This window comes from Rhamphochromis longiceps, linkage group LG12 (assembly GCF_057381845.1).
Source record: "Rhamphochromis longiceps isolate RC_006_pf linkage group LG12, R_longiceps_female_GT1.1, whole genome shotgun sequence".
Classification (NCBI taxonomy): Eukaryota; Metazoa; Chordata; class Actinopteri; order Cichliformes; family Cichlidae; genus Rhamphochromis; species Rhamphochromis longiceps.
Genome location: NC_140568.1, coordinates 23,936,401 through 23,957,717, shown reverse-complemented (window position 1 = coordinate 23,957,717; position 21,317 = coordinate 23,936,401). Strand labels below are relative to the sequence as shown.

Below are 21,317 nucleotides of genomic sequence, written 5' to 3'. Positions count from 1 at the left end.
GTTTTCTGAAGTGACAGCAGTGCTTCGTCTCATATGATGATGTGTTAAACAAAACACTGCCCACATGTTTGCCTTAAACTAAGTAGCCCTTAACTGCTTGGACAGACAGCAAGCTGTTGCACTTTATGTATTTGTTTATTTTCAAGATAAGGGGCCTCTTTTATGGATAAGCAGCTGACGCTTCCGCTCTGTCAAGCTGGGACAGGCTGAGGGAAGATAAAATAGAGTCTGTTAATCTGGTACTGGTGAGGAGAGAGAGCGATGTTATTGACCTACGCTGGCAGCAATGTGTTTCAATTATACACCGCCATCCATTTGTCAGGCAAGCAGAGCGATGGGCGGGGGCACGGGGTTCAGGCTTGGGTTAGAGTCATTCTCCATCACTTACGATGTGTCTTTGGAAAGCACTTTAATTGAATTACCCAATTTATTCTTCAAGCAACAATGCCCTGGCATAGACCCATCACGAGAGAAAATTAAATGCAAGTTTTAAACTCAGGCAGTTTACATGCTTCACATTTTCTTGGTGTACACATGGAAGGAGATGACTAACTTATGGTGACCGTCCAGAATAAACGTGTTTTGTTAATGTGAGTGCTGTGACTTTATCATGAAAATGTTATCTTACACTTTACACAGGACTTTTTGACACGCTGCCTGTTTGTTGCTAGTCACCCCTGTGAACTATGTCTATTCATTGTGTGACAGGTAAGAAAACACCTGGTGCTTTGGCTAAGTGAGAAATTAGAAGGCTAATACATTCCAAGCAAGTAAAATTTAACTTATTGTGCAGGAGATGCACAACCAACCCTTCAATAGTGCAAATGTTTTGTTGCAGTATTTGCTCATTTGTACAGAGTTCACATATCAAATTAATTTGGTTTCTCATGCAACCGAATGTCTCCATCTGTCTTTTTAGTTAAAACATTCTGTCAGCCAAAGCACGTTGTCAAGTCAAGTTGCGCTGCTACAGTCATGTTTTCCTTTTGTTTCACTGCTTGCAATCTTCCAAGCAGATTTCCTTGAATATTTTCCCCGATATTTGCAAATTGCACGAGGTTGAGTGTGATTAATTCTAATCAAGTTCAATTTATTCTGGAAGAGCAGCTGGAAGAGGCCTAAGTGTTGACTGCATTCAGTCTGCGAGCTGTCTGACAAGATGGCCAGCCTGTCGATCACCTAAGCCCCGGTTCCAGGTGTGGTTGAAGGTGCTCATCTCTGCTGCATGCTGGCCTACTTGCACTCTGGCCCTAACACCTGGCCGTTCACCAAACTCCGATCGTCAGTTCGTCTATTTTCACGAAGACAAGCCTCGCTGTCTGCTCAAGCTCTCTGTGTCTAATCAACAGTTTCTCTCTCCCAGTATCTCCAGAGCTCATCTTGTTAAGGACAAAGAATTGTGGATAAAAATGTACTCTCTATAAGCGTGTAATGTACACCAATTATGCTAATTTGCAGCGTTGCAGATGGCCCAGTGTTGATTGCAGTTTTAGGATCAGGGGAGGCCGTCTGAAATTCGAGTGCGGGAGTCACGTGACACTCATTACTGCACAACCTCAACCAAATATCCCTTTGTCACTTGTCATCCATCTGTGCTTACTATCTTTGACAGATAAGACTATGCAGAACTCTAGGCAGCTGAAGAGCTGCACAATAAGCAACGGAAAAGCACTGTTCCTAGTTTTAATTGGCATTTCCCTAGTTTTGCTGTATTTGGCCATGTTTTCTGAACAATGAGTATCGTAATCTAAAATGTCAGGGGATAAGATAATGTCCTAATGTAGGATTTCATTGCATTTTACAAAATAGACACTGAGAATACAGAGTACATTTTTAATGATGACAGTTAATAGAACCATCAAGATGTCTATTTTCAACTCTTTTCTTTGTCCCTTGGCGTCTACCTCGCTGGGATATGTATAGCTATCAACTCTCAGTATGCTGGCTCCAGGGGCAAGAAGAATCCTCTCGAAAATGCCAGTCCACTATGGGAACTGTGACATTCACGGCGTGCCAAGGTGTGCTGTGCGTTAGAAAAGCATGTGCAGTCAAATGTAAATTCATCATTGTCATCAGCCATGATGCTCTTTGTTCCGGCTATTCAGGCGAGTCAGTTTAGCCCCCATCTTCTTCTATGCCATGCTAAAGTGAGCCCATGCTGATGTTCAAATGAATGGAGTCCTTTCATGACGCCATGGCCACTGAACTCTGGAGGCTGCACATAGCCCTAAGTCCTGCAACCTTTGTGGCAGGGGGTTCCTGCCAGGCATGATTCCTGTTTAGTGAATAAGTGGGGTAATTATGGTGCAGTTGGGGCCATGCAGCAAATGTCACCAGCAGATAAACAGTAGGAGCAACTCTTCCGTAAAAGCCTAATTTATCCACCATGGACCTCCTGTAGCCTGCAGATGAATTAGGAGCAGTTGGGTGTAAAAAACAAACCAGCTTCTCTTGATTTCACTGGAGTTCAAGGATGCATATAATTGGAGAAACACTAGTTAACTGATAAGGCCCCAGGTTAAACCTTACTTTGTCACACACCAAATCTCTCATGCTGGTCTCAAACGGCAGCTGCTAGTTTGATGTGTGTATGCCTGGCATGTGTGGGCGCCTGATGTGTTATGACATGATAGAGATTTAACTGTTTCAGGGTGCATAGAAGCTCTTTTCATAGCTGCATTAGATACAAAATGTAACTAGTGGAAGCTATAGGTTCAAAATGACCCCTTGCACATATGGTTTTATGTGTTGCTATTAGAATGTGAATCTTACACTCTAGCCCCCTCCTCTGCATCTCTAAAAGGAAACCACATCCATTGCACTCCATTAAAGAGTGCCCACTCACGCGTGACTACAGGGCGGCCTTTATAACATCATGAGCCTAGGGAAATGGGAGAGTCAGCGAGCGTCATTCCATTACCTGCTGAAATGGATGCCCCTGTATCTCCTCCTTGATTAGCTTTGTCTCGAATAACAATGATAGCTTTAAGTATGTCTAATTGAGGCTGGCCTCACCCTCCCTCTCTCTGTGAAAGTGCTTACTCATTTTGTCTGTCCTTTTAATAATTACATTATCATTTTACGCCCCTGCCGGTTCCTTGGGAAGTGTGCCGGCGCTTGTGTTGAAGTGAAAGCTCATTATTGGAGTTGAATTATGTGCAGTTTATTGATCCCCATGGTGGATTATGGTGCTCTAAGTTAGTCTAGACAGAATAGTTAGCCAGATGACAGAGAGGAAACATAGAGGCCCCAGGGGAAAGATCTCTGGGCAAAGTGAGCAATTAATGCCTGCCAGGTAATGGAATTTAAGTTTACACTAAATCCACCAATGCCTTGGCATTTGAAGTGCCTTATAAAAAAAAACATTAGCCTAATGAGACGGTCAAGGGAACGAGAGGCATTCTTAACACACATTTTCTCTGTCACACACACTTGTCCTTTTCTCTGTTCTACTCGATCTTCTGAGCTCATCCCACACACAACAGCGCACAAACAGCCAACTATCACTGCTCCATTTTGATGCTCCTAATAGAAGGCGTATTGGGATGCATTTTAGAAACCAGTTTTTGTTTGATTAATAATGTTTAGTAGGCTCCATTTTAAAGACAGGCTTCGCTAATCTCCATCTTAGCCCCGGTGAGGCTGTTTGTGTGATAAAGCGCACAGTGAGTGGGGGAAAGGCCAAAGTGCTGAGTAAGAGGCCAAGCAGGACATTCATCTCTATAAAGCTGAGGGTCCGTTTTAAAGCTATCCATCATTATCTTGATGAACAGGGCACATTACCAACAGCAATGCCTCCTACCGCCAGGGCTAGCAGCGTGGTGTCCTTCAGTGGACTTGTAAGGACCTCAGTCTCGTGTGAAGTGACATTTTTTTTCTGCAATGTTATGAACTTTTAAGTTGCATACTTGATGGTAAGCGGTTTACTTCCTGTCTCTATGTTCACCAGTTACTTGTAGATTGAGGTTTCGGGTAACTAGTAAATATGAGCTCAATGTGCACAATTAATTTTGGTCTCTACTAATTCTTGAGAATGGTTTTAAATAGATAATTGTTTTACTGTGTTCACCAGTTAGTAAAGTTAAATATACTCTGAACAGCCACAACGCTTTGATCATTCACCACTTAATCATAATCATGTTGTTTTAGATGTGGTAAGATGACCAGTGATTTGAGTTAATACAGAGAGACTATGAAAATACCCCAATTTAGGATATAGGATTATTAGGACCAATACCGATATTTGGTCATTTCAAAATCGATATATGGGCCAATTTTTTTCAAATTCTATTTTCAGGTGCGTAAAACATAAAATTTGTGTTTTTGTTCTTATTTATAATTTCTAAGATAAAATATTCTTGTTTTTTTCCTACAACAAGTCATGAATTACTCGTTTACTCTCTGCCTGACTCTCCTTACATCAGCTGGTTGTTGTGTTTGCAGTGTTGCCTATTGTGACAAAAGAAAATGAACAATGAAAGTGAACTGACATTACTGAAAATCAGTTTGATCATATTACAACATATCACCAGCAGGGTGTGCTAAAGCATGAAATTGTGTCCACTAGAGTGCCCTCTAGTGGACACAACTTGGAAAAATAAACACTCATAGAATGACTGAAGGGTGTTTCTTCCATCTTTTACCTTTTTTATTTTATTGCCTGTTATAAATGCTGATACCAGTATATTAGCAAATAGCTAACATCAGTGATCATAATACTACTGATGACCAGCAGAGTGTGCTGAAGCACCACTGTTAAAATAAATTTAAAACTCTTAAAGCAATTCAAAGAGTGAATTTTAGTGTGTTGCATGGTGTGTGTTACTAAAAATATTAGTTTTATAACTGCCATAACTCCACCAACCTTCAAATCAGCAGTTCCACTTGAAACTACCGAGCGGTGCAGTAGTCCACTTATAAACAATACTGATACGTATCCGCAAGTTAAAGCACGTGTCAGCAACTCACATACAAAACAAGTTTACCTCTCAATAAAGTTAATGCCCTTGTCACCTTAGCTGAAAAATGTCTTCAGTAACATGTGCTGGTGTTTTGAGACATGCAAGCACAAACACACCCATCACTTGGGGCACAATGCCAGTTGCTAAACTCTATTTTAAATGACAGCATTAATGAGAAATATTGGATAGTCAGGCAGAATGCTGCACCTGTTCATGTAGCCTTGTACATCCTGAAAGCGAATGAGGACGCAAGGAGCTTTACCCCGTAACGAGGCCAATAACTAGCTTAAAGCCTTTTTGTGCATGTTGTTTGCTTTAATGTGTCCTTGGCTCATGAGCCTTGATAATGTTAGTAAATACATACAGGAGTGTGGTGAAACTGGGCTGGAATCCACACATGGAGGAGGAAGGGAGTGTCACCAGGGAGAAGAGAGAAAAGAGAAGTGGATGATTAGACTGGTTTTACTGCTCCTCTGCCGACCTAGAAAAACAGCAGACCTGACCTTGCATAGCAGAACCCTTATATATCTAATGATCTCTGAGTAGCTTAATGATACAATGTTTTCTCTCTCCCACTCTTTCTCGCCGTTTTCCTTCCCTCTCACATTGCAGCTTTTCTCTCTCTTTTAGCACAAGCTTTTGCACACGCACACTAGTCCACACAGACACACACAAAGTACACAGCCTTGAAAAACCCAGTCAGCAGTTTGGGCTCGGAGTCTAGCAAATGAGCTGTCCTATTGAAATAGAAAAGAGAGTGCTCTATGCTGTGGAAAATGCTGCTATGGCAAGGCTTATAGAAGAGGGACGGAGGGAAAATTACTTGTTCGGACAAAGAAACATGAGAATGTCCTTTCACTACAAATGTACCAATTTACATTTGGACGGGGCAGATTACATCCATTTCTTCTATACTTTATTTCTTTTTTAGCCCTTTTTTTTACCACCCTTACACCTCTTCTCATTATCATTCATAAAATGCCACTGTAAGTGCAGCGAGAGAGAGAAAAAAAAATTCCGATTCAAAAAAATTACCCTATTTTTCATTGATTCACTGTTCCTTTATCTCGTCCTAGGTACTCCATTGGTTTTTAACGCTCCAAGTGTAGTTGGACTCCTGCAGTTTAATGGTGGTAGCACCGTTATACAGCTCAGTTGAATTGTATCAAAGATGACTAACCAGCCATAGTGCCATTCCTACAGCGGGGTACTAAATACTGTGTAGCAGTACAGTACACACCAATAGGAGTGCATTTTTTGAGATGATGGGTCTTAAGTGATTGATTTAACTTAGCGATCAAGAAATTTGACCACTGGGAAGTTTATTAAAAAAGAGAAAGAACACATTCTGGCCTTTTTGTCATTGTATAGAAGGAAAACTTTGGCTTAAGTCATTCATTTTTGGGCTTAATTCCCTCTTTTTGACTACTTAATGCGTACACCTCCGCTTTGTCCTGGTATTCCCCTTTCTTGCTGCACGCGGTAATTAAGATTCCATTTTCCTTTCAGTACGAACGTTAAAGTGGAGGGTTATCATTGGGCTTCTGTAAGCTCAGCCAATGAAACACCTATAGTGACCTCTCTGATTTCCTCAATAGGGGGTCCTCCCTCCCAATAACCCTCTCCCCCTCTTGGCCATCTTGTTGTGTGGTCTCCTCTCTTCAGTTCTCTCATTACTCCCTGTGTGAAGGCCCGGGCGATGGGTGGCATGGGAGGAGTGGGGCGGTTGCAGAGGAGGGCTTCTGTCCCTGGATGAGTGAGTGTGGATAAGAAGTTGTTTGAATTCATAATTGTGCTCTTGTGAAGGGGGAGATTTGTAAAGCAAGGCTGGGTTCATTGTGTGGCAGTGCGGGTCCGGTGGAGGGTGCGAGCTGCTCAAAGCTAATGTAATCTACGCTATTAGAGAGGGTTAATTAGCTGCTGAACTGGAGCCTGAAGAGCAGGCAGAGAAGGAGAGGCACGCAGAGTGAGACAGAGAGAGAGAGAGGGAGACGGAGGGCGGGCGGGCGGGCAGTAGGGATAGAGAGGTCTTCAGGGAGTCATTAGAGACTGCTTGTTGTAATACAGCCACACAGTCAATAAGGCTTCTCCTCTGAGGAGTTAGAAGAAAGGCGAAGAAAGGCATGGTGGGAGAGAGAGAGTTTCACACCGAGCTTGTGGACGTTAGCAGCTCTGCCACTGGACACATGCTAGGGAAATTCTTCCAACTTGTAACCTTGTAAAGGTTTTTACCGACAAAATCTGTCGTAAATCGATCAGTTCTCCACAAAAATGTATTTTTATAACACACCGTTAAATTGTAAAACATAATTTCATCATTGGGGTCAACTTTTTTTTCTTCTTTTTTTGTTTTCAAAACCAAAAAAATGCTCTGAAAAGTCAAAGTGTTTGGCTTCTGACTTTAAATACTTTAAATGCCTTATTTTTACTTTTTATTTATTTATTTGTGACTTCTTGCTGTCACGTCTTTTGTTATTAATTATTCCCTTTCACAGCTAGTAAGCAAGAAAACAAATCCCAAACCCAACCAAACAAAACAGAAATTGCACTCCAGGTTTCAATGTAATGAGTTAATTGTTTTTTTTAATCAATATCCTTTAAGAAAGCATGCGTAAGTGTTCTGAAGCTCATCTATTGACCCACAGAGTTAAGTACCTAGAGCAGCTTGGTTCATTTACATAGAATATGTTGTTGAGTTGAGCTAAAATGACCACAGATAGAGAGCAGACATCACATAGTTTCAGTGAAACTTTGGGAATTCAATGTGGAAACTTCTTATTCCAGCATAGTGAGTGGTCTTATTAGTCTATGTTAACATCCACAGAAATTAAGAGTTGCAAAATTTCAGGATGCAAAACTGTTGATTTCTTGAAAATGCATTAAAATGCTACTAATGCTAAATATTGGCTGTAGAAACCAAACCTGAAGAAAGAATATCGTATATTCCCTGCCTGCTAATTGTTTACATTGAACACAAAATGCATCAGTTTAATTAGACTACCAGGCCTGCATAATTTTATGTTCTTTTAGTTTAGCTTCTTATGAGTGTGCAAAGCCTAGCCTTAAAGTAGCTCATCTGAAGCACTGCAGGCCCCTGGCTAGCAGTTATATTTATCACCGTGTCCTCCAGTAGTCCATCCTATGCTGCCATGAGTCGCTCTGAGCAAAACTTCGCTTAAGACGGGTAGTTAGTGTCTGCTCCCTTGACAGATTTAATGCAGATTAATTACTTTCCCTGGCCCAAGCAATCCATTTTTGTGTGTTTGTGGATGTTTTTAGCTTTTTTTTTTCTTGACCTTGGGGTGAAGTAAGACAGAAAGACAGAGAGAGGAAGGAAAAAAAGCCCTCCACACTAGACTTATACTCTCAATTTAATAGCCGAGTGAGGTGTTTCTCCTGCATCATCAGATCAATGGAGAGTAAATAGCCCGCACTTCTTGTTTCACAGAGCGGTATTGATCTTTTCCTCAGCCTCGGCTTCCCTTTCCCCAGCATCTCATGTCTTTCAACCCCTGGGACTGTGCTGATTGCCATAGATTGGACAAGCTAACAAGCGCATGATGAGGAACCAGGCTTTCTTTTCTTCTCATAGGCTGTTTCTTTTTTTTCCGTGTGGCACTGGCATGAACACACTCAGACAGACATACACAGAGGGACTTAAAAACATCAGATCTACACAGCTCGGCACCATAAAGGAATATGCTGTTTCTTTCTTGTTCCCTCTGTTGTGCCTGTTGTTCTGTCTTCATCTGTACTGAGAGGATCTGCTGTAGCTGTGCCCGTCTTAGGGATGTTTGCCAGACTGATGGAGTATACCTACTTAACTACACAATAACAGCAACCCAGAGATACTCAGAGTGTTTCTTCACCTCACTGGGAACTTTATTTTTTTTTCCAGCTGGCACCGTGTTTGTTCCAGAATCTTCCATCATCTCTGAAAATATCCCAAGTGGCCTGCAGAGAGCGACACACTCTGTTTGCTCTGGAGGATGGCAGTGTGGCGGCATGTGGGTAAGTTCGGTGTCAGTGCAGCAGACAGTTTGCCGAAGTCCAGATCTAAGGGGGATAGGAGGAGAGATAAGGAGGAAAACCCCTCCCCACATTCCATCCAGCTGATATTATTGCATAGATAAATAAGGGTTTGAAAAATTGTGCGTGTATGAGGATACGTTGATGAGAAATCATTGGCTAATTAAACTGTCTGTGTGTGCGGGAGTGCACTTGATTACATTTCTGTGCCTTTTCATTTCTTCCAAGCGTATAAAGTTGTAATAAATCTTGCTGGGTGTGGGTGAGACAGGTGCATGTGTTGCTGTGTGACTTAGGATCAATAAGAAGTATGTTTATTGAATCCAGCAGTCTTTCCGTAAGGGCGGGGAAATAAACCAACTGGAATAAGCGATCAGATGTGCTTTTAAGGCTCATTACAAACCTGTGTGGCATATAGATCTGCTTTTAAACAGGACCTTAGATTGGCTTATGCTTGAACACTGCAAATATTATACAGTATCAAAATTCAGAACCATATTAGAAAAACTTTAAATTACTTAGCTCTCTTGTTATTTATTTCCATGTTTATATGGCAATATGAATTTTTCTTTAGGGTATATGGTTTTATGGTAGGCTAATAGTGCCTGAATTGAGCAAGTTGGAATGATTTTGTTTCACATTTTTCTGTCATTGTCTTCCTTTTTATTTCTTTTCTGGTAACATGAGCAGCTGTTTGACCTACAGCTTGTCATTAAAACTGAAGACAATGAGCATAATCACAAAGGGAAAAAAAACGTTTTTTTATCATAAATAATCAGGACAAATGTATGATCAAGGGCTGTGAATTGTACATTGTGCAACAACTGACTGAAATAACTAATATCTGACGTTTAACCAGCAGAAACAAAGAAAATCGTGAAATACACATCAACGGTTTGGTGCTTATTCAGGCCATCAGTCAATCTTTCTATTAAAATGAGATGAGCTGTGCTTTTATGAAGCAAATTTAAATATCTAATTATTATTATGTTGTAGCTTAAAGGGGAAATCAAAACTGGTAGAAGTGACCTTGCCGGGCCTGGCTGTTCATATGCCATTGAAATAGCTGTATGCAAGTCTGTGCTAATAAACAGCTAAAAGGCTAATACGAAGAGTGACAGCATTAAGCGATGACAGTGCACTGTAAAAAAAGGTTTCACTTAACAGTTTGTGCCATGATTATCCTTGCTGATGGTGACACGTATAAGTTTTACTAGCGTTAGATTCTGTCCTCTTCCAAATTCAAAATTAGACCTCTTTAGTATTCTTTGGTAAGCTATACCAAGCTAAATCATGACTTCTTTCCTTTCTTATCTTCTCAGTGCTATCTCACCTTTTACCTGTAGCTGATTTAACCACAAATAAGACATAAATGCACTCCCATTCTTCCCTCTCATCGTGGCTCCCTGTGTTTGCATGTAATATTTTAGGCGACTCTGGAAGGGATGACAGTTCTAACTAGGCCTATTAGGTAACCCTCAGGGTGCCCTCAGCACTGATTTGAGCACCATTAATTTTCTATTATGGAGTGCTAAAGATGTGCCCCTGCACAGTCATTCACCTGGCTTATTGAGTCTCACACACACCAATTGTGGACTTTTCCAGGGCAGTGTTGCTCAGGGTTTAGTGCGACCCCTCTGGGGAGCTAATTTATTATTTGCAGATATTGATCTGGCAGGGTAGGCCAGCCAAGCCGTGGCCGATGTTGACTCTGCTCTGGCCTGTGGCGACTTTAACCCTTTACAGATTGAAGTAGACACACACTAGATGGAGGGCCAGTCGCTTTCAGTAGAGCTTTGAATTCCTTTGCTTTTACAGTGTTTTCTTTTTTTCCCGTTCTAATGATGAACTGATGGAAAAAAAAATTTTTCAAAAAGGAAAAGATACGTTTTATCTTTCGGGTGGTGAAGCTTTAAAAAAACAAGAAAAAATGAGCAGACACATTCACACGTGCACGTACACACAGAGAGGCGCACAGTGTCTGGCCTGTCCAAGGGAAATAAAATCACAGTTAAGAGGAAGGAAAACAAATTTAGAAGGTCAGACAAAACATTTATCAAGCTGTGTATGTCTGGTGGGTAAATAACGGAGGGACAGTAAAGGGCATGACTCTGAAACCAACAGATACCTGCAACAGATCATCACACAATCTCAAGATTCACTGCAGAAAACGGATATTTCTCTGAGGGTCGCCTTTGCAGCATTTACTAATATTCTCCTCTGTATTGCAGTTTTATTTTGAACATAAAACTGAGTTATTACAGCATACACCCATGTGACTGAAATGAAAGTTGTCATGGAGAAAGAAAGAAAAAGATTGAAGCTGCATAGACATGTCTGCTTGTGGATAGATTAGAATATAGTACATACTGTACAGTACAGCATAGCCTACACTGAAAACTGAATCTTTTTCCCTGATTTTGGGCTTCAACTAATAAAGGTTATGCATGTGCATTGTGTATATTTAAGTTGGAGTGCATATAATTTAATTTATTGTGATTATAAATAATGAAATAATCACCAAAGAAAGGGTGAGATTAAATAAAAACAATACTTCTAAATTTAAATCGATCACAGTGTAAGAGAAAACTTTTCCTTAAAATTGGATAAATATTCATTACATATGTTGTACAGTGCTTTTACAACTTAAGCTATATATAAAGGCTGTTTAAGAGTGTATAAGAAGAGCGTATAATAAGAGCAAATTGCAGCTATTAAAAAGAATATAATGTCATGCAGAAATATTCCCCATCAGTCCTGTGCTATGATGTCATTGAAATGACTCGAGCCAAAAACAGACTTCTGAGGGAGATGAACAAGACAGGACATGAACATTGCATGAAATCCAATATCCAGATGTGAAATCTGTGCACATGTGCATCGCGTCGGATTGTTCTGTTTTGCTTAGTTTATTTATCCATTTATGTCCTCATCGCGCATCTACTCTATTAACTTACTATCCAACACTAGTACTCACCAAACACAAACAGTCATGCCCAGGGACTAATAAGCAGAGTCCCCCAGGCCTCCTCAAGGCCTTGCAACAACCTCATTGTCACCCTGACCTGTATTTAATGCTCCCACTGAACCTCGGAGGCCAGACAGCAGTTTGCCTGTGTGTGTCTGCGTGTTTGCCTGTGTGTTTCCGAGCCAAGTAATTCACAGGAGATATAACCAAGAAAAAGCACAAAAAAAAAGAAAGGAAAAAGAAAACAAAAGCTGTAGATTAGAAAACCATGGGGGTGTCCTATGATGAATGCTAGGTAGAGGGAGGGGAGCATGATGATAGATGTCCAGAAAGGAATTACGGAGGATAATAGACCACCATTTTCCTTTTATACCAGTTGTTATGATAGCGTTCGGAATAATCTTTTACAACCTAGAATAAAAAATAAAGGTCACGAAATTATCTAGAGATAAAAGTGCCTCCAACTAATCCACATTTGTCCATATTACTTCTGTAAAGACCATTTCATGGTTGACAGGCCTGTCTTTTGTTGAATTTGGCAGAACCTGAGGAGATGGTACATATCCATCTTCCATGTTTGTGTGAGTCACTGAAACAGAGGTGGAGGTCAGAGAGAAGACATCCCTGATGAGGAAACATGATGGAGTGGATTTTCCACTGTTTTGCTGAATAACCTCTGCTAATGCTGTTACACAAGTAGCAGCAATCCGCCCATTGAGCCCTGGCAGGTAGGAGGACAGAGGGAGGAAGCCACCATCTTTACAAAACATCACATGCCACAGCCAAAACTCAAATGTCTGAGTGTTACTAGAAAGTGAAGTCTGTGGAGGCTCTCATCACAGCTGCTCATGTTCTGAGACCAAGAAGCACAAGTCAAGGGGAAGAAAAAGTAAAAGAAAGTGAAACACATCTAACTGGGACAAATACGATATTACACATTATCCCTTATTTTGTAATGTCTCTGGCATATTTTTGAGCTTTTCATCAACCAGATCAGTCTGCTACGAAAGAACAGGGTAGGCTTTCCTCTCTAAATATGTCATTATCAGACTCGATCTGCTCTCAGCTGCTGGAGATAAGTCCAGCATTTGGTCCAGACTGATTAAACACAAGCGGGCATGCCTAGATTGAACATAAAGACGTGTGGAATTTTTATATCCAGCTTCTTTTACTTAAAATGGTACATGCTTTTAGTTTATCATGAAATTTTTTCATTGGATTTACATCCATTAAAGAGCTTTGGAACCTGTGCCATTACAAATTGCTCTATATGTAAAAGGAGTAAATGTGGTTCTAAAGCAACACAGTTGTCAATAAGCATCAAGCAGCCGTCGCTGACGTGCCTGCTGTCTCATCAGTAATCAGGCCAATCTGTTTTAGCAGAAAATGGCCATACACAGCACAGCATTGATGAAAACGTCTTATTTCAACTCCATGGTGCCTTGAGAAGGCAAAGCAAATCAGCAAATGTTCGTGAATTTGACAGAACAAGCGTGGAAATTCTATGACAACTAGTTGGATTCGGTGAGCCGAGTGCCAGTACTTTGCATTAAGTTACACTAAGCGCTAATTGGATGCTACCTGGCTCTACATCACTAGCAGCTCTGAACAGGATCAGGATCTGGCTCTGACTAACAGCAAGCTCTCTGGTGTTCCTGGCTGATTACCCTCAGCAAAGGGAAAACCGAAACGATGATGAGAAAAAAATCCCTTCTCTTCTCTCACACAAGCCCTTGGCCCTGTTGGCACTGTGCTAGCTTTTTGATTTTTCCTGATGTCCCTGAAATTGATTTTCAGCCATGATTGCATCGCTTCTCTGAGGATAATCAAAGATTTTGAATAATTGCTGCAGTATGACTATACAATGGGGAATGACAAGAATAGTGGCAACTTCCCCTTGCTGTCTTCTATAGAATAATTTTAACAGAGCACTACCGTATGACTTCACAACATACCTCTGAAATGGTTCCCAGTTGTAAGCATGACACCATATGTTTGATTGGACATCCTAATAAGAACCCTGCCTAGGTTTTACAGTCGCTGAAAGATACCTTTGTGTCACAGCTTTGGAAATCTGTTCTTCAAAGAAAACTACAGATTTTTTTTTCTAGGCTTTCATTTGACTAGTCAAATCAGCTGTGGGGGGAAAAAAAACAAACAAGAAAAGTTGATGTCCCGTTTCCTTTTTCCTGCTTAATCTTGCTGCCATCGATTTAAAAACATCCCGAGGAAGTCGCTTTGTACTGTTAGTCTTAGCTGCCTCATATGAGAGAGACATCAGCATCCTGGAGCCACCCTTTTATGCCACAGTGAAAGATGGTCTCTCATGTAACGCAGGAATGTAACCAGTGTTTGCAAGGGGAGAAACAGATTGATTATAGGGCGAGGGAAGATTAATAAGCTGCACGGGGCAGTTATGACACCCATTGTTTCACACATGCCTTGTAGAGGTGTGCCTCCCAAAATGCATCATCGTATAAAATATTGACCTAAAACATATCATTACTCTTTCTTGTGCATGCTTGCTTTGCTCTTGGAAGGAGGTTTCTAAACAGTAATAAACTGTCCTTTTTTCTTTTCTTTTTTTTGAGAAACTGCTCTGGATTCTTGAACAAAAGCAATATATACTGTATGGTTTGTCAGAATGGACTCAGAATCTTATCATGTGCCAAGAGAGCAGAATCAGGGGCACTAGAAACAGGCGGAGGCCATATTGTCTACTGCCAACACTTAATAAAAGCCCCCGTCTCTCTGCTAGCAGTGTACTGCGAGGAGGGATCTGCCCCTGACAGAAGAGCCAGACAAATGCAAGACCTCTGGCCCTATAGTAGGAGGCTGGATGTTGGGGTTTGACGCAACCTTGAGGAATAAACTGCACGACCCCGACAACTTGTTTACTTTTTCATAAGGGCCCATTGTTGCTTACTATGTAAGGCCGGGTGCTGAGAGTTATGACTAGAATGAAATTCCTGCGGGCGTCATGCTGTAAATGGCAGTACTCACTATTTGGTAGTATTGATTTAGTTTACAATGCTGAGCCGTTTAGAGCCTGAACTCATTTCGCACAATAACCTTGAGCTGTTGCTGACACTACTCAGTATCACACGATTACAAGTCAATAAAGTTCTCTTATATCTTAGCTCATTTGGTGGAAAGAAAAACTAAGGATTCCTGTAGATATTTTATAGGAGCAACTAAAAACATGGAGAGTTGTCTTGTCTCCTTGGGTTTGTGAGTTTAAGACTTGACAGCAAGACTAATTTACCCTGTAGGAGTTTTTTCTTTGTCTTTTTTTTCCTGGATTAAGTGGAAAAGTTGTGCCATCAGAAAATAACCTGAAAGTCACTTTGAAAAACAGGCCTCCTCAGGTTTCATGTAAGAAAGGCTAAAACGACAAGTTTAAAATACAAACTAAAGCATACAGAGGGACACCAGACCAGATAACTATAAACTGATTGTTCACGTAATCTCAAATGCAGCATTAGACAACAGCTAGCCATGATAGTCAGTATGCAACATGTTTATGTTAACACTGTCTTTGATTAAAAAAAGGGGGCCACTGGTAACATTTGGTAACTTTAGTAATAGACTAAGGGATGGCATTTTGGCTTTATTGGACAAAGTAAAAGTGCAGCTGAAGAAAATACAACTTTTACAATCAGAGTTATTTTAAAGCCATATAATGATAAAATAATTAAAAAAAAAAGATTAAACCACAACATTCACTATCAACAGCTTTTGGATGCTGTCATGGATGAGGAAATAATACTTTGCATAACAAAAATCTTTAGCACAAAATGTTTTAAGTGCTAATGGCATTTCTGTATGAAGACTGAAGTGTATTCCAATTAGTCAAATGGCAAAGCTAGATGTTATCTAAAATTAGCTTTCATGTGAGATTTTCTACCCTTGTTTTTTCTATTACTAGCTAGAGGCATGACTTTGTTCCCCTTTCTATTTAATTTGCTGCCAACCTGTTTTATTTATTTATGTGCTTGCAGAAATTGCCTTTTGACCTTGATGATTACAAAAAGTAAGTGAATCGAAAAGGCATTGATACCCAGAATTCACTTGGCTGGTGCGCAAGGTTATTCATCTTGCTACCTCAGTGCGGTTTCAGTTTTGCAGTGGTCACATTTTACTTCTCGCCACACTGTTTTCATTATCTTGGGAGGGCAGAGGAGAGGTTTTTGCCAGTGCCCTTATAAACTTCCATTTCCAATTCAGTACACCATAGATGCCCCCCCCCCCCCCCCCCCCCCCCCCCACCTACACACACACACACACACACACACACACACTGCACCATCTGCAACAGAGACACTGACACTGAGAATGTTCATAACATGAGAAAAAAGTGACCATTTCTGCGCTTTACAGAAGCCCGGATGATAGAAGGCACGACACTGCCACAGTTTTGTGGCGGAACGATCACAGAGCGAGAATATTCGCAGAATTTGGAATTCTCTCTCTTGGTCCAGGATCAAGGCATTGTGTAACAGAGGTGATGTTCACCCTCAAAAGATCCATTTTGAATAACAAAAAAACAATGTGTATGCATTTACAAAGTCATTCAGGGACTTTATCCATGAAAACTGAAGATCATCTTCTCATTCACCTCCAGGGTGCATTCAGCGCTGCTTCTATTTTTTAAATCACTCCCTGAAGTCTCCTTATCATTGGCGCTGTGTACTCTGCGGTTTCAGTGCAGACCTCAAACTTGTGTGGTGACATCAACTTCTGTTTGAAACTCACACAAATTTAATGTGGATGATCACCGCTGGTGGCAAAAGCTGGATCTTCAGCAAAACCTATTTCAGTAGTTTTTATTCGGCAAATCCACAATTTCCAAGCTTGGTGAGACTACAAGCGTGTTTGCACAATTTGTGCACTTTATTTTTGGCTATTCATACTTCCATAAAATATATATATTTACTTTTATTTAACACTTTTAATACTTGGAGACATATATTTTTAACACGATATATATATATAAAAAAAATCTATTGTGTGTTCTGCGAAGTTAAAGTTAAATGTGTGAAAAGTATAGTGAAGGAAAGAGAAGCAAGGAAGCTGTAGGGTGAGAAATAAAAGAGAAGCTCATTTGGGCTCTCCAGGATTTCAGTGTTTTCTCTGTTGCCCTTTCAAGCTTAGAGAGGCCCGGTGGGGGCTGGTGTGTGAGTCTGGAGTGCAGGGAGCACGGGGCACTGTGTAGGCCGAGGCTCAGCATCTGCCAGCCCAGACTGTCCGTGGTTTGTTCCTTTTCCAGCACATTCTTATGTAATTATCTGTGATAAACTCCTCTGCAGTCAAGCCACAAATCCACATGTCAGAGGCCTGGCTTACTCAACAGCTCTGAGAAAGCCACATGCACACAAGGCCTTGAAGAAGCATGAAAACGCACACACACACACGCACACATTTATAGATACAGACAAATGTGCATTTTCACACACCTACTCGCTCTTAGAGTCACACAAACAAAAGTTTGTGCTGCAGTGACAAGTGGGTTTTGTGTTTTCGAGCCAGAGGATGGAGGGTATAATCCTGGTTTCCAGATTGACACTCAGCAGAGTTCAGCAGACTTCAGGGGTTCCTGTCATGCCCAGCACTTCCGCCTCCAAGTTCTAAGTTACTCTAAGCGCTAAGTTCCCGAAAGTCCCCATGACAAATAACCTGCTGATATACTCCACTTTACCAGAATCAGCGCTACGAGAAGTCCTGCCTCTACTTTCTGGCTGTGTCAAAGCTTGTCACAGCTTATCAGATAGAAGTGAGAGTTATTTTGTTCAGTATTTCATGACCCTCTCTTGTTTCTTTCCTAACACTTACCTTGGAAATGTTGTTTATACCATTATAATTAGCCATCCGTGCATGCACATTCTTAAGATAATCATATTTTGTACCATATTTTGCTACAAATTGGGACACAAAAATGAAGAACAATGGCCTGGTTTTGAGTTCAAAGAAATAATAACCATATTATTCTCTTGCCATGTTTTTTTACAAGGGTTCTTGGATCTTCGTTTTGCTGTGTATTATCTAGTCTGATGCCAGCAGAACAGGGGCAGGGGATGACAATGGAGTGGTGTACTGCGGAAGAGTGAAGCCTGTGCCAGCAGGATAAGAGAGAGAGTGAAAAACAGAAGAGGGTGGGGGTTTCATTAGCATAACTAGCGGGATGCCCAGAACCTTTCTGGAGTGGCATGTTTACGGCACCACGCTTGGCAAGAGCACACTCATTTTATAGGGTTTATTAAGGAGACAAGGGGAGACACAAGCAGGATTTGGGATATTGTCGGCATGTGTGCGTTTGTCCTTGCATGCATGTGTATGCGGGCGAGCGAGCATCTACTTTTATTCGTCTGTTTGCTTGTTTTGTTTGCATGTGTGGGGTCCGAGAGGAGGTGCACGCTTGGTTTCAGGGGCTGCGTGGCAGCATCTAGCCCAACTACTTTTACATGTTTGTATTTTGGCTTAAGTGCCCTTTAAAGCCAATGAAATAGAAAGTGCATTCATAAGCCAATCCTCAAGAATGATCCCATTTCAGAGGAGCAAAGAATGGGGCTCTTTGTTGTGCTCTGGCTCCTTTCATCTCTCTTAGGTCATTTTCACAGAGCAAACAGGGAGACTCATTATCAACCTGCACCTGAGAGGTCAGAACCTGAACTCTCCCCCCTTTCCTCTCTCCCCGAATGCCCTCCTCCCCCTTCCCACCCAAGCCGTGCTGCCGCTCACTGCTACCCTGGTCCGCACTCGGGTTTATTAGCGCAGAACATCTTTTCCAGTGACTGAGCTTGCCCTTATTGTCTACAGCGGTCAGGGTCAAGTCAAGGGCGCTCAGCCTAGATTGGAATCATTTGTCACATGGTCCCGGACTGGAGCTGATTTCAGCAGAGGCCAGGGTGAGGTACACAGCGATTCCAACACCACCTCTGACACGAGGAGCAGGGGAGGGCAGCCACCGGACTACGCAGATGGCCTCAACATATTACACAGCCAGTGCTTGCCAACAAAAGAACCGCTCCTTTTTCGTTTTTTTTTTTTTTTGCTTTCTAATATAAGAGGAATAATTTGAACATGCTCTTTGAATAGTAAGGACATATGCCTCCAAGCGTTTAGGTGTTGCTGGCACCTCCCTCTGACAGTCCAAAAATTCCTTCATGAGTGACTGTGGTAATGACTGCATCTTTTAAGTCAGAACCCTCCCCCCCCCCCCCCCCACACACACACACACACACACACACACACAGTTTTTAATTTAAAAAAAAAGAAAAAGTAAAACACATTTATGCAGAGAACTTATCGTTTTGCTGTGCAAAGTGTTGCAATTTCATCCAGTAGCTTGGGGAAGGTTTTTTTTTCTTTTTTTTGCCCCTTCCACCTTCTTCCTGTCTTCATGGTCAGCAGCAGCTTGCATGAACAATGGATCGTGCTGAGGTAGCATGTGGAAAATTACTTTAATACACCATATAGAATGGCTTATTGCTTTGGTCAATAGGACTGCAGTGAAGATGTTGTAGCCTGCCGCTTGGGAAGGTTAGACCTGTCAAAGGGCCACAGTGACTGATACCCAGACCCTGCTTATGAGGTCTGTGCGTATGTGTGCTGGTGGGAGAGGGAGGGAGTCTGACAAGCAAAGTTATAAAGGTTACATATGACACACACCTTGCCATTAAGCCTTAGATTAGACTATATTTTTTCTTACTTTTACATTTAAGACTGTGTTGGACATGGCATACCATCAAGTTAGCACTAAAGTTGCTAGGCCATAAAATATCTAACCTAATAAATATAAAAAATCCTGAATCAAATAAGCAGTATGTTTTTAGCAACTTGCAAAAGCAAGAAAAGTGAAAATACAGGGGGGAGAAAAACAAGGGGAAATGAAAGATTGAGCATCAGGCAATTTTAGCTTGTTTTCCCTCAGAGAGGGCAAGTGTGGAGGTGAAGGTCACAGAGACTAAGCACACAGCTCATAAACAGCACAGCTGGAGGAATCATTGAAATATAGCCCTTTGTTTTCTTGGGGCCGTAATTGGCCCAGGAGCCTTCTTCCCCTTCCCGCTCTCTCTCTTTCGCTGTGCCTCTTGTTTTCTCTGCACGTGTTTTGCACCAGCGTAGTGCAGTTTAGAGACCTAGTTGGCAAAGGCTAATGACTTTGGGGTTAAAGGGCACACCTGCGGTCACGGAAACAATACACATTACAATAAATACAGAAAAAACATAAACATACTGGGAAATAACAGTCACGGGCATAGCTACCACCACCAGGTTTTGTTTTGTTTTTTTTGGTTGGTCGAAACTTAATACAGGCAAAATACTGTTAATATTTTTATAATTCTCTCTCTAGGTAGAGCAATTATTATTTTTCCACATTAAAATAATTGAAGTCCAAGAGCAGGTTGTGTTTTACCACCAAACCAGATGCAAACCATGTGCTAATTTCAGTAGTGTCAAAAGTCAGCTATATTTTATTTTTTAAAAGTTTCTGTCTCCAAAAATAACACAGTGATTGTTTCCAATGATATGTAAAGCAGTTAAAATCTTATAATTGGTACCCTTTTCAATTACCTCAGCCAATGGTTTACTTATCTCTTCTTTCTTCCTTTGGAAGGAATAACAATGATGGTGAGTTTAAATGAGCCCTTTCCTAACTTTCATACTAGTCTGCTTTTAATGGTTTCAATAGTGCACAGTGGTATTTTATATACAATGCCCAGATAATCTCATAAAACCTAGCTAACAGGCAGTTGATTTTACAGTTAATTTCACACGTGACTTTTTATCACACACAATTTCCAGTTTGAAATCTAACTTTCAAGTTATCAACAACAACCAGACCGCTGATGAGCCTTTCTATTATTAAATCAGAGCATATGAAAAATATAAAAAATATTTTCATACAAGCCTATAAATTTTAATAATTTAAAGCAGATCTTTATTTTTGTTATTAAATGTAGTCACAACGTGCTTACCTCCATTAAGATGGAACACCTCTTAAGGCTTTACCTCTGGAAGACGGCTGTCGCTCCTCCTAACTGGAGGCCTGAAATATCTGAGTAGAGAGGAGAAAAACAGTTTCAGATCCAGCCTGAGATAGCAGGGCTTTGCCGTATAATTACCATGTTAACCCAGATCATTCTCTCTGATCTCTGCAAACATCAGGGCGCAGGCCCCGCCAGGCCGGCTTAGGCACTGATCTGTCACAGTGCACTGTGGGACACTGGATGTATGTTAACTTGTTGGCAATAGGACTTTTGGTGTGATCTGCATATGTTTTATTTTAAACCCCTCGTGTGTTCTAGCGTACACAGTGCACAGACACATGCATTTTCAAACCACAGAAGTGAAAATTT

The 21,317-nt window shown here is 41.1% G+C and overlaps 1 protein-coding gene across 1 annotated transcript in view; it reads left to right on the top strand.

Moving 5' to 3' along the window:
• The window catches only part of LOC146657283 (uncharacterized), a 305,561-nt gene that overhangs the window by 71,089 nt on the left and 213,155 nt on the right, over positions 1-21,317 (top strand). Inside the window, exon 5 of the mRNA XM_085425263.1 lies at positions 8,860-8,972. Within this exon, the coding sequence (XP_085281389.1) occupies positions 8,860-8,972 (113 nt within the window). The remainder of the gene's footprint in view (positions 1-8,859; positions 8,973-21,317) is intronic.